Consider the following 13,761-nt stretch of genomic DNA (forward strand, 5'->3'; position numbering starts at 1 on the left):
CATCAAAAATCCATTTCTTGCTATCTCTTATTATTTTGGATCTATGAAATTAACGAAACCTTAACTAGTTGTCAAATGCTATCACTTCCGGTTTTAGTACAGAGAGAGAGAGAGAGAGAGGTGCGGATGAAGATGGTATATTTTTTTTAAGACGATTCCAAACAACAGCTTCTCGATATCTTTTATTGTTTTCGTTATGATACCTGTTGACAGATAGATGGACAGACATACCCGTTCCGCGATATTTATACATAACATAGTTTGGAAGTTTGAAATTGGCAACTACAGTACTGAGTTTAAATAGACCTGCTTAAAATTGTGACCACACCCAATATTACCTGCATCTTGAGGTTTAAATGACATCTGTTGGCAGGTTTCAAATATTTAGTACATTATAGAGAAATAATCAGATGTAACCAAGTATGACGGTATTAGAAAATATTTTAATGTTGGATTTTACAATATTCTGACATATTGATCGATATTTGCCAATATCAAAATATTGATATTAAAAAATGTTACTGATTGATATAAAGATATTTCAAGATATTTCAATGTTTCGATATTGTAATATTTTTCAATATTTCGATATTTTTAGCATTTTTGGATATTGGATATTTAAAAATATTTTTGTATATGTTTCAATATTTTGATATTCATTGTAGTAATGCAGAAGTTAAAAATAAAATACAAACAATAGTTCTGGTTTTTAGTATTTTGATATCGATCTTTAATATTTTGGTGTTTTCAACATTTCTGTATTTTACGTGAATATTTACAATATTTGGATGTTTCAGTATTTCGTTATTCGATATTTTGAAATTTTAAAAATATTTCCTTATTTTTCAATATGTTATGTTATTCGAAATTTCTATATTTTTAATATGTTGATATTCCATATACCGATATTTCTCAATGTTTTGATATTCGATAATTAAATATTTTTCAATATTTGGATATTTTCAGTATTTTAGTGTTCAATATTTCAGTATTGTTTATCATATCGATGTTTTGAAATTTTTCAATGATTTTTCGTTATTCGATATTTTGATATTTTTCTCAATATTTTGCAATTTTATATTTTTCAATATTTTGATATTCGATATTTCGATATTTTTCTATACTTTGGTTTTCTATTTTTCATTATTTTTGCTATCCATTGTGCTAAAGGCTTCAATATTCGATATATTGAAATGTGACATTGCATGTTTTCCTATTTCGGTATTCTGTCTTTTTAATATCTGTAATTCGGTATTCGATATTTTTATATTTCTTGATACTTCGACATATCCATCAATTTTAGATATTTTATTGATATCGATTTTCGATATCCAAATTTGGATAACGCATGGCCCTATGGTATGATCTGCCCGAAAATGTGTCAAAAAGAGTGATACAATGGTCATCATTCTAGAAGGAAATGTCGGATGGAATAAAGTAATAATTGTTATTTGTGTTGTAGACTCCATTAACGCAATAGTTCCCAACCTCTTTTGATTGAAGACATATTTAGTTGATTTTTTATCAATAATAATATAAATTATAATAGTGTAAAACCTATAAATTTCTATAAAGTAGTAACTCGATGTAGTACCGATCATCGCTGTTGTCGCTGGATGTGCTAACTTGTAGTTTATCTCAAAATTGATTTTAACTAATTCTTCAGTGCTTCGTGATTTTTTAATTCTAAAATTTCGCGACACATCCTATAACACTGTGCGACCCCTGAATTAACGTGTAAATCAATACGGATCAGGAAGTACGCGAGGATTAATCCTCTCCCCCCCAAAAAGGTGCTATTGTCCCGTACAAAAATGCAATGAAATAGGACAAATCTATATTCAATTATAGAGCTTCATAAAGGAAATTTCAAAATTAATTTATTAAATTGGAAGCCAATAAGTACAGTTCGAAAGCACGAGAGATAACATTATACGTTGAAACTGATGTATCTGTAGGGAATTACACAGATGGAATGAAACTTGGATCTGATAGAAGTAGTGTTGAAGTAAACATTTACACTCAATAATATACTTAATATATTCTGCATATAATCGGTTTATTTGTACCGTTTCCCTTTACTCAGTGTGTTTTTATGAATAATAACATAGAAAATTAGGTATTGTATGTTTTATGAGTAATAGAATATATAATGAGGTGTTACATGTTTTTATAAATAATAGCATTGATAATTACATGTTTTTATGAGTAATGGCATAGATAATGAGGTATTATATGATTTTATAAGTAATATTAATAGTATAAGTAATAGTGCATATAAGTAATGTATTATGTGGTTTTATGAGTAATAGCATAGATCATGAGGTATTACATGTTTTATAAATAATAGAATAGACAATGAGGTATTGTATGTTTTTATTAGTAATAGCATAGATAATGTGGTATGTATGTATTTATGAGTAGTAGCATAGATAATGAGGTATTGTATGTTTATAAGTAATAGCACGGATAATGACGTATTATGTATGAATAAACTTTTGATAATCATTAAAAAGGATCACTCACTAGAAGTTTGAATTTCGTTCGGTAGGTGCCAATAGCTGGAGAATATTTGCTGTCATCTAATGCTGTCTATGTGTAACTTGTATTACTTTGTTTTTCAACAGTAGAAAAAAAGGATATGGAGTCTCAGTTAGTCACCGTTATCCTTGAAGATTTTAACGAATTGACACCATATTAACTAACTCGCCCGAAATAAACATTCTAGCTACCAAGTGTACATAGCGGAAAATGGAATTCAAAAATTATCTTTTATTCAAGAGTTATCGTGTTCAGTAACGCATGGTGGTAACTCACTGTTACCCAAGAAAATTCTAACGGTTGATTCCATTAATAGATTAAACCAAGATAATAGCTTTAGCTATCTATCGCAAGAAAGTGAAATAACGGACGGACGTACTAACTTCACAATAAGTCCAATTTTCGTGATCGTAATAAAGTAACTGGAACATAATTTCTTTAATAATATCCAAGGATTTTTCGTTGTTACCTCCAATTGTAATGATCAGAAATAGAATCTTGTGGAAAATATCTGTTCATCTTCTTTTCTATTAAATGCCAATGTTAATCCTTTGATTTGAAAAAAAAAAGTTTCACGGTTACATTAGAGATAAGTATCAGAAGAAACCGGAAGATGATAAAATGAAAACATTTTCCTTTATGCACATACTCACCGTCGCTAACGCGCCTTCTCCCTATGGGCCCATCTACCCGCTGTCGTGCGAATCCTCTAGTTTCCCCGTGCCCTGACGCGGATTAGATATAATATTAACTTGTACGAGTATTGAGTCTAGTGCAGGTTGGTTTACATTCTTCGCACTTGTAGATGCAATTGCACAATAGTATTATTTTCTGCAGCGAAACGACACCAACTATCAGTGCAAACGTAAGCTTAAGCCGAAGTAAGATTTCAGTCTGTCGAAGAATATTCACTTTCACTGTAATTCATTCCTTCTATTTATAAGAATACAGGGTTTTGCAGAGAAATTGCGAAGCAAGAACCAGTCTTTGATACACTAGGTTTATACATTTACTTTCATTTTTGCTACATCTGAACTATTTTATTGTACAGATAATTGATAAGCGAAGATAAGCTTTAAGTTTTGTCCCAAGTGGCAATTCTCATTAGTTAGTATCTCCTGTCCGTCAATCATCTTAGGAAAATTCTGTCATACTATGTACCTTGAATTCAATTCAGGGTGCAATATCTTGGAGCTCTCCAATGGCTAAGTTCACGTTACAGCCTTCGGTGCGGAAGCTAAAGGTTATATTGTTAATGGAAGCTTATATGGTTCGGAATTCACATTAAGTCCACATCCTACATGGATCTCGTTGCTGAAAAGCCATGTACCCAAAATTCCAAACGAACAAGCTCTTATATTTCCACTTCCTCCAGAAAGATGATGAGTCCTCTTCTCTGAGGGAATCTTAAGAGTTATGTATGTTTTTATTCTATTTTAGCTTAATTCTATGATACCTATATGTAAATTCCAGTTTAGCTTAATTGTATAAGCTCTATTTTACTTAATCCTCCTTTATATTAACTGTATTCTAATTCCATTTAGTGATTTTAATTTCTATTTATACACGATACATTTATGATGAACCAATAGCTATACTTTACGTAATTTATTAAACTATTGACAAAACTTTTGCTTACCCTTTTTTGAATTTTAGTCGAAAGAAATGGTTTAAATAACCGGTACAAAGCGTCGAAATAAAATGGTGAATTCACAGCGTGTACTTTCCTGATGCGAAGTGGAATTGTTTCCTGTTTAAAAAAAGAAAAAAGAAAAGAAAAAAGAAACAAAGTCATACAAGATTTTAAAAAATGCTCTGTAGACAAGTACTATGTAGATGACATAGTACTGATATTTTTGGAAGGAGTTTAACTACTTAGATAATATTGCTGTTTCAGCAGAAGAGGAAAATTGTATTTAACTTGTAACTATTTTTGAAAGAATTAAGGGTCGCAGATGTACTGTATGTTGAAATCCAGGTTTGATTTTAAGTTGTTTTTTTTTTTTTTTTTCACCTTACTCAATTCCCATAGAAGATTAAGTCCTCTGTTCGTGGATAGAGAGAGATTTAGTTAATTTATTGTCAATAAAATGATGTAGGAAAGGTTTGGCCTTGTCGCTGAGAAGCACTTCTAAACATTGATGGAAAGTGATTTACTGTGTGGGATTTGGCCAGAAGCAGTGTTGAGTTGTAACTCAAGTGGTTACTTATTATTACTCCGCCACGATCATCCAAATAAATCACCAAAATCAGATTAAGTGCTCTCTTACAATCTTAACACGTTCATCCCGACGTGCGCCACTGGTGGCACACATTCTACAAAATAAGATAATTAAATTAACGCAGTTGGAAAAACGTTACCTTAAAAAAACCGACATTCAAATTTCAGGGAATTTTGGGGTTCCTATGAAGCAATCTATTCCGAGGTGTCTCTTTGGACATAAAATACTATTATTCTGAAATTATCACATATTTGGATTCGTGCGCCACCGGTTACTCATAGCGGCCCGTGTTTATTATACCATAAGCGCAGGCCGACATGGCCACCAGTGGCGCACAATAATTTTGTTAAAACTTTCCCATTTGAATATTAGGTAGCTTGATGAATGCCTACATGATAACATTACTTTTCAGAGTTGGAGGAGTAGCCTTGCGGATATTATCTGTACATTTCCATACATATCTTATATTATAAAAGATGTCATACTAACCACACTTCATGTATAATAAATATCAGGTTTATTTCCCCTAAAAGATTTAAAGGTATGCTCCAGAAATTACCTACGATGTTTATAATAACGAAGTCCGTAACATTATTTTACTTTTCTAAATAAAAATCCAAAGGCAACTAAATACCCATAGCCACGAATCAGGCCCGTATCCAGGGGGGTCTAGGGGGCGGGCCCCCCTAAATTTTTGCGTCCCCCCTCTAGAATTTTTACGGCAGGCTTGCAAATGAAGTAAAATATAGTGATGAACTATAATATGGTTGGATCGGGCCCCCCCCCTAACTTCAGCCTGGCCCCCCCTACATTTTTGGGCTGGCTACCGGCCTGCCACGAATATCAGAATAAAGATCGTGTGCCGCCACTGGAGCACGTCGGGAATGAAGGAAGAATGGCGTGCACCACCGGTGACTCACTCAGGATTTTCGAAAAGCATAGCTTCTTCATTACTGTCAGATGACGGGCTGAACGTGTTAAGTAGTGTTCTGTTATCTCGGCATTTATTCCGAAATTGGTCGTCCGTTTGGTTTTCGACAAAAAAGTAATAACAGCAACAAAAAGTTTAAAAATAATCAACTTTTATGACCGGTTTAAAAGGGTATAATAGAGTAGAGTAAAGTAAAGTAAGAATAAGTAGGATAGTGTCGAGTCGGGTTAGCTCTGGGTTAGGAAAGTTTGGGCCCTTTCTCGTCTCTGCGTAAGTATCCAACTGGAGCGTCTATGTAGACCTGCAGCCATGTTCAGAATACAACCGCTCGTTACTGTCCGACAATACAACCATGCAGTAACCTTGCGCGAAGTAGTGCCCTCCGCTCGGCAAATAATCCTGTTTATAACCGCCTATACAGAAAAATAAACAGAATTTCCGCTATTCCTACGTGTTATCAAGCACAGAAACAAGCAATTTATCCATTTCTTCCCGGTAAATTTTCAAAATTTTGCTAGAAACGGACGACCAACTTTGAAACTTAACCTGTTATCTCCGCCATTGATGAGAAATAAAACTTTTTGGAAGATTCTAGCTGTTTAACTACGTAAATACAACAGAGATTGTAATAAAATAAAACCAAATATTTTTATTGAGCTGCCATCATTGACAAAGGTAGCTAAAGTTGAAGCATATCAGCAACATAAAGAGAAGAAAGTAAGAGAAATTAACCGGAACCTTGAGATGTATCTGCGTGTAATTGAAAACGTTAAAGACTGTGTCCTGTTGAGCAAGAAAGTTGTTCTAGAAATTTGGACAAGTTTGAGTCCAAAGTTTGTCCAATTAATACATCCTAGTGACTCTAATTTACATATTTTGACTTGAAAATTTTCTTATGGAACCAACACTTTAATTCAAGCACAAATTCTAGCTAATACTCAGAAACACTATGGTCAGTAAATCGTAAATATCTTTCAGCACCACCAATATCGAAAAAAAAAATCCTACAATCCTCATGCATCCTTACTGGCTATTAATAAAAGAAATAGGTCTATGTAAAAGACTGTTAAGTACTAGGTAAGGACAGGAATAATAAGTAGTTACCGTAACAGCACTCAATGTTCTGATGAATTTCGGAGTTACGAATCTCAGTTGGTTGAGTCCGAAGTTTGAAAAGTCTCCTACAATGACTAAACCTCCAACCTGAATAGTTTGGTCCAACATCACGTACTCTAACATTGTAAACATTCCTCGCAGGATGAATTCGCTTGTATGCTTCGATGAATCCAAGTTTCCTGCAAATACATATTAATCATCTTATTATTTACACAGCACTAAGTGAATTAAAGAATGGGTTTAATGATTCTAGCCAGAAATTTATTATGAATATAGTTTTCCATGGATTTTGTGAAGAAATATTAATTGATTGGTCCCATTAGTATTATATAAGATAGGTACTATTACTATTTAAAGCGAGATTCGAATTACTATAAAGTAAAGGCCACTCCTCTTTTGGTTGAGATGATTGATACAATGAAAAGACACAACGCCTCCCCTGGATTGACCCCAAATCTTAGTATGGTTATCTTAATTCTTATCAGCCCACCGCCACTTATCGAGGAGATCGCTATTATCATGTGTTCTGGAGTTTCACACGTTTGAAACCCAATACAATAGACAGGCTTCAATAATAGAATGGCTAGTCAAGATACAACGTTTGGGCGATGGTGTCAAGTCTATCTCCCAGTTATACTCTATACCTACAGGTGGACGGAAGTTTCCTAGCAAGTGGAAGTATACCTACATCTCCGTTGTTGATGCAGAAACATTAAGGCAAGCTTATATCCCCTCTTTTAGCACCCCAAGGCACCGCAAAGTACCAATCTTAGGGTACGACCACAAGCCAGCAGAGACCAACTCGTTTCTGGAATATCCCTGAAATCCAGGGGAGGCTTGCAGTTCCAGGCTTGTCTACCTCAGATTACAGTGATACATAACGTGAACTATCGGAGCCAATTGGACATGCAAGCCACCCATTTGGTAGCGGGACGAACCTCTCCTTCTCCGGCAGTATGAATATTCTTCCTCTACAAGAAGGTGCATGATTTCATACGAGTTCTGTTCTTCCTCTACAGGAGCAGTTTCCATCATAAAGGGCAGGGACTCACAATGGAGGGGGAAATACCTCCGAGACATGCCAAACAGGAAATGCATCCGAGACGTATGTATGCGTCTTCGATACATACAGGAAGTGTGAGCTCTTCGCGCTTTTGCTCCACAATGTTACCCCAGCTACTTATTTCACAAAGGCAGCAAGTAGAAGCTCTCCAGTGTCAACACTAGAGCGTTAAGGCAAACTCACTTCCTCCCAGTTGTGTCAGGAGGTGGCGCAACATCATCGTGTAGCGTCCGTCACAACTCCAAACTCCTCAGAATCCAACCCAATCCGGGGTTTCCTGAAACCCGGAAAGAGTTCAAATCTCGAATCTGCCTACCTCATGTTACGATAGAGGTACCATAAAAATTTACGACCCCAATTGCACTTGCAACTCGCCCATTTTTGATGAATCTATTCTTCTTTAGCAGGGGTAAGGAACGATGAAGAAATCGGATGCAAAATCGCACAACTCCACTTGTGATTGAAAATGAATCAAGACCGGAATAATGTTGCTTATAATGTCATTCATTAGTTCCGGTGCAAAATAACAAATTTCCATTAGGAAGCTCTTAGAATCTTATGAAGAGAATGAAAGCAGTTGCAAATCAGAACCAGTTTTGGAGCGCAAAACCAATTTTCTCAAAACTGTGTTCCTTGGACTTGTGCGGTTTTGCATCTGGCTTCTTCATTTGCAGATCTCAGTCAAGAAATGTATCAAAAACGAGATGGGATTTGTGATATGCTAACCAACCACACTTACCCTACCAGAAAATCACCAGCTGGTCTGTTTACAGTGTTCGAGACTTCTTGCCATAGAATCTTGTTTATTTTTAACTTATTATTCGACATTGAACATGGAGTTCCGTCGTGGCTATATGGATAACGTACAAGTTTCCGAAGTGGGAGATCCGGACTCGATTCCTGGCAGATCATGTAGTTCAGATTCCACGTTAAGCTGCATATAGCCTCGATGCTGGAAAGGATGCTTAACTCCAGTTCAACCAACCAATCAACATTGAATATGAGAATAGGAATTGCATTTGTTCGCTTAGGTTGAAACATTCTACGAATGCTGCTGCTCTCTGCTTATTACCTGTGATAGACTAATATTCCAACGACTAATTCCTTACCGAGTTTTAAAATAGCTATCGTTCTTCCAAGTGGGTCTTTTTCCGGCAGGACTTTAAATATTCCCATATCTTCATAAAAGTCCTTATTTTCAGATGGTAGAAGTGGCACAAAACATTCCGGTACTTTGGTCCTTATTTCGTAGTATCGTTTCAACTGAAATGAAAGAGAAAGCATATACAGTTCGTTTAATTGTTTTTTTTTTCTGTAAAGAACAATTAAGTATTAAGATATAATTTCAAGCAATTATAATTATTCAAATGTTGCGTTATATAGTCCAATCTATGTCGTAGTCTGTAGCATATCTTCGTAGCGAGAGTAATGGAATTTACTTCTTGCCCCATTGTTTTAATTCCCCTCCCTACCTTCTGTGCAGGCAGGGTTGTAGGGTTTGAGTGCTCACCAAACGATGAAGCTGTAAAGTTAAAGACAGGTTTCCGTTAAACGTAAGTAGCAAAGCCACGTTTACACCACGTGATCGAGTTTGGTTTGTAAGGCGTGATATTTTGTTAATTGCTATGGAAACCGGAAGTGGTAGTAAATTTTTACTACTTCCGGTTTGAGTAGAGAGATTTGGAATATGTTAATAACCGCCAGGTGCTATAAGAGGTAGCGAAAATCGGTTTGTGATATACATTCAATGCCCCAAGATCAGGGTTCATCTTGGACCTAATCCGACGATGATGCTAAAGGAGGGCAATGGGAGCAGGTGCATCTTGGTGGCTACATCTGCCCCTCAACAGCCTCTCAGACATGTCGTATTGTAATGTAGGTCAAATAATGTAAAAGTATCCTTTTCGGCATACACACATATAGATGCTCCCCAAAAACTTATCTGCCTCCCAAAGTACGTAATTAAACCTTAAGTGGTAGATCCAGTTTTAACATTGAATTCTCGTAGTTTTGAAAAATCATTATAGTAATTTAACATCGATGGAAAGAATGCTGAGACGTTAGCCAGTGTTTCGTTGTAATTCTACAAAAAGGACACAATATAATTCCTTTCATTGTGAATATTCATTCTAGTTTATTGTTGTGTTAGGAGAACTAGCACAGATACACTGATTCTTATAGATTTGAGGCGTCGAAATAGTAAATGAACGTAAAAGAGACTTACCGTCCTGAGAGCTCTTTCTTGATTGAATTTTCTGACTCGAAGGAACGCTAGAAGAAAACAGTCGTCCATCCGAGATTTGAGGTTTTTTATTGCTAAAAAAATGGAAAATAAAACTATTATTATTAGTAGTAGCAGTAGTAGTAGTAGTAGAAGTTATTATTATTTTAAATTGCTTGCCATACGAGAGCGCGAGAGTTTATGATCAGGATTAGTTTGACCAAAGATTATTGCAGTTCTTTTTGATAAAATCTAGAGAAAATGAGTGAGTGGCATTCACCTTTCTGCTTAGATTATCCTATTGATGTATTAATTTAAGTAAATACATAAAATAAAAGATACCATGGCACCCCACTCCCTTGAATACTCTTTAACATATGTTTGATTTTTGTATTGCATATGGTAAGGTTAAAAAAAAACTCCTTGCTCTCTCCATCTACAGTATTAGCCATGTAACCAAAGTAACACATTTACAGTTTGTCTCCAAATGTGCGGATCTAGAGGTGAATTTAGATCGTCCATTTATAGATGTCCCTGCTATTCATGTATTGTTATGATGTAATTAAAATTGTTATAAGTGGCTTTTAATTCGTTGGTGTAACACAGAGATTATGCTTTGAATTTTAATTATGATATTGATCTATGTCTACCATTTTATTTTTCAGTATTATCGTGTGGCGAGAAATCTTGCACCACCGCATATTATGCACTATCAGAACTGCTGGTTCTTCTCATAAACAGAGTAACGTTCATTGAATATAAAACGGAAAATCAAAATAATATATGATAGAAAGTGATCTCTTTCCCCTTTACGAGTGAAATTTTCGAAAATCTTGAAACACATATTCACTTTAATAAATAAATAAATAAATAAAAGTTTCTATACCTTTAGTTTAAGTGAATCCTCATATTGGACAATTTCAAAATAATTGCTTCTTCTCCGCTTTAAGAGTAGAATTTTCTAAAACGCTAAAAACACAAGCTCACAAGGAACGGACATGAACCTGTCATCCGAACATCCGGATCAAACCTAGTCCGTTCGATAAACATAACAAAGGTATGTTCATGCACAAAAAATTAGGTGTCATGGACAATGGATTAAGTCCCTGGGGCTCATTGTATACCAATACATGGTTTCCCCTCATTTCTATTCCGTCTATCAAAGAAAAACTTGGTACCTCATTTCTAACCCCTATATTTTTTTAGATACATTTGGATTGTGTGCTTTCACTCCGGACCTCTCCAGAAGGTTCCAAAGTTGATGGGAGGGATTTCTGGAGGGAATTTTCTCGACAATCTCGTAATTTTCCCTGTTCAAGTAAGTTATGAGCCCCCAATACATACTACCTCTGGAAAGTCTGTTTCATGCTGAAGAGAATGAACTACAAACCATGACTTTCCAATGAACAGTGTTGATGCAATAGCTATTTCACTGCGACTCTACGATTTTCTTTATACTAACAGGGTTAATGGGCCCCAGGGACTTACTCCGCTGTCCATGGCACTTAATTTTTTGTGCATGAACATATCTTTGTTATGTTTATCAAATGGACTAGGCTTGATTCGGATGTCCGGATGACACTTTCATGTCCGTTCCTGGACATTTCTGTTACATGAAAAGTTTATATGCCAAGTTTCAACTACCTAACTTTAAAGATTCATGACTTACTCTATTCTTGGCCACACATACACATACACACACACATACACACACACACACACACACACACACACACACACACACACACACACACACACACACCTGTTTGTATTTTGTGGTTTGTGGGGCCATCGTTCAAAACACAACGTTGTGGGTGCCCATAGAAATAATGGTCCTAGGAGAAAAATTCGCCTATTTTCGTGTTGGTCTCATCACGCTGATTACAAATATATATTTCAATTTGCTCTATCTTTAAAAATAAAGAATGAGTATAATCCGACGAAGTGGGGAACTGCCGGTACAAGGCCCTCACATTAGGGAACCTCGATATACACACAAAAACGACAAAAATGTCAAAAAAGAAATACACACATACGAGCACAAAACATACTTTAGCGGTAACCGTGTGTTAAACATTAGAAGGAACCATGTGTTACTCTTTTATGGGAACTTTGTTAAACTTGAGCAAAATTCGTGTGTTTAACTCTAGTGGGAACCGCGTATTGCATTGGTAGGAACTGTGTGTTAGAAGTCTGCCTATCTAAATTTCCCGTCATTTTACATTTTTCAAAATAAGTATCCGGCAAAACTCAATATGATTTCGAGAACGTAGGAGACTAGATCATAGAAAATAAATATACCATGTCACAGAATAGTAAATTACATATGAGATGTTTAGCGAAGAAATACATAAGATCCTTTTATTATGACGTCATAAAGTACTCATCTATTTCACAGCTAAAAATAACATGATCACAAATCATGAAATTCTGTGTGACAATATTTATTTATTTATTTATTTATTTCCTACTAGCTGAATCACCCGGCGTTGTCTGTTGATTTTTGTACGCCATATTAGATCCTCCATTTGTTTAAGAAATTTGTCCGCCATATTGGATCCATCCCCCATTTTCAGTTTAGGACTTTTGACTCCACAACCGTTATGAATAATCGCAAAACTATAAAGAAAAAGATCAGCTCAACTGGAAAATTGTAAAGAAATTTAGTCCGCCATATTGGATCCGCAATTTTGAAATTTAATCTTTTGTCATCATAATTGTTTTTTAGAAACCCGAAAAATGTAAAGAAAGTTAGTTTTAATATTGAATATTCTTATTTGAATATTCTTAAAGGAAGTTTCTCCGCCACATTGGATTCGCAGTTTAGAATTTCTTTAGGAGAGGGGCGAGTACGTGTATCATACATCACTCATTTATATATATAGACTACGCTTTTATTATAACCGTGGTCGTGATTCTCACTCGCTTCGCTCAGGTGGATTATATCGCCCCTTCAGAGCTCAATGTAGTGCTGTCAAAAATTTTCGGATATCCGAAATCCGGATTTCGGATTTTAACTGAAAACTGAATCCGGATTTTGGATAATGAAATGTCAACATTCGAAATCCGGATTTCGGATAGTGAAATGCCAAAATCCGAAATCCGGATTTCATTCTTCTTGCTATTGCCAGGTGGCGTTGGTGTTACGCTGACTATTATACGACTGTTCTTTATCGCATGATTACTTTTGTGTATTTTTCGTGTTGCGTTTTTCAGTTAAACAGGTTTTAGATAAAGAATAATAAACACATGATACACTATTCGTTGTCATTATTACGAAAAATTATATCTATATGTAAGTTAATTATTGGCTCCAGTTGGAGAGCACGTCTAAACAGCTGCAGAGGGGACAGGTAAGTGGAAAAAATAAAAATAAATCTCGTGGAACAGTTCAGGTCCTTCTCTTCCTGTAGAAGTTTCTTGATCTGGGAAAAATTTGGGAATAGTTAATAGTTTAATTTAATACATCTGTTAAGTTTTAAGTATCTATATCCTTATATTACACAAAACAGAAGATATTAAAACATTATATTTTAATTAGCAATGAATCATGATACCATTTTTGTCTTGCTTTCGGAGGGTTGAACCATTATTTATACTACCGTAAATTGCCTATTGTTATTGAGATTTTTATTTCCGTACACGTTTAAAGCCACCTAAAATTTAT

At 35.2% G+C, this 13,761-nt stretch overlaps 1 protein-coding gene across 1 annotated transcript in view; it reads right to left on the reverse strand.

Annotated features, from left to right (window-relative positions):
• The window catches only part of LOC145666438 (clavesin-1-like), a 65,368-nt gene that overhangs the window by 15,293 nt on the left and 36,314 nt on the right, over positions 1-13,761 (reverse strand). Inside the window, exons 3-6 of the mRNA XM_081733664.1 lie at positions 10,098-10,189; positions 8,983-9,136; positions 6,799-6,989; positions 4,181-4,291 (exon numbers count right to left, since the gene is read on the reverse strand). Coding sequence (XP_081589790.1) covers positions 4,181-4,291; positions 6,799-6,989; positions 8,983-9,136; positions 10,098-10,189 — 548 coding nt within the window. The remainder of the gene's footprint in view (positions 1-4,180; positions 4,292-6,798; positions 6,990-8,982; positions 9,137-10,097; positions 10,190-13,761) is intronic.

This window comes from Thermobia domestica, chromosome 12, assembly GCF_964235325.1.
Source record: "Thermobia domestica chromosome 12, izTheDome1.hap1.1, whole genome shotgun sequence".
NCBI lineage: Eukaryota > Metazoa > Arthropoda > Insecta > Zygentoma > Lepismatidae > Thermobia > Thermobia domestica.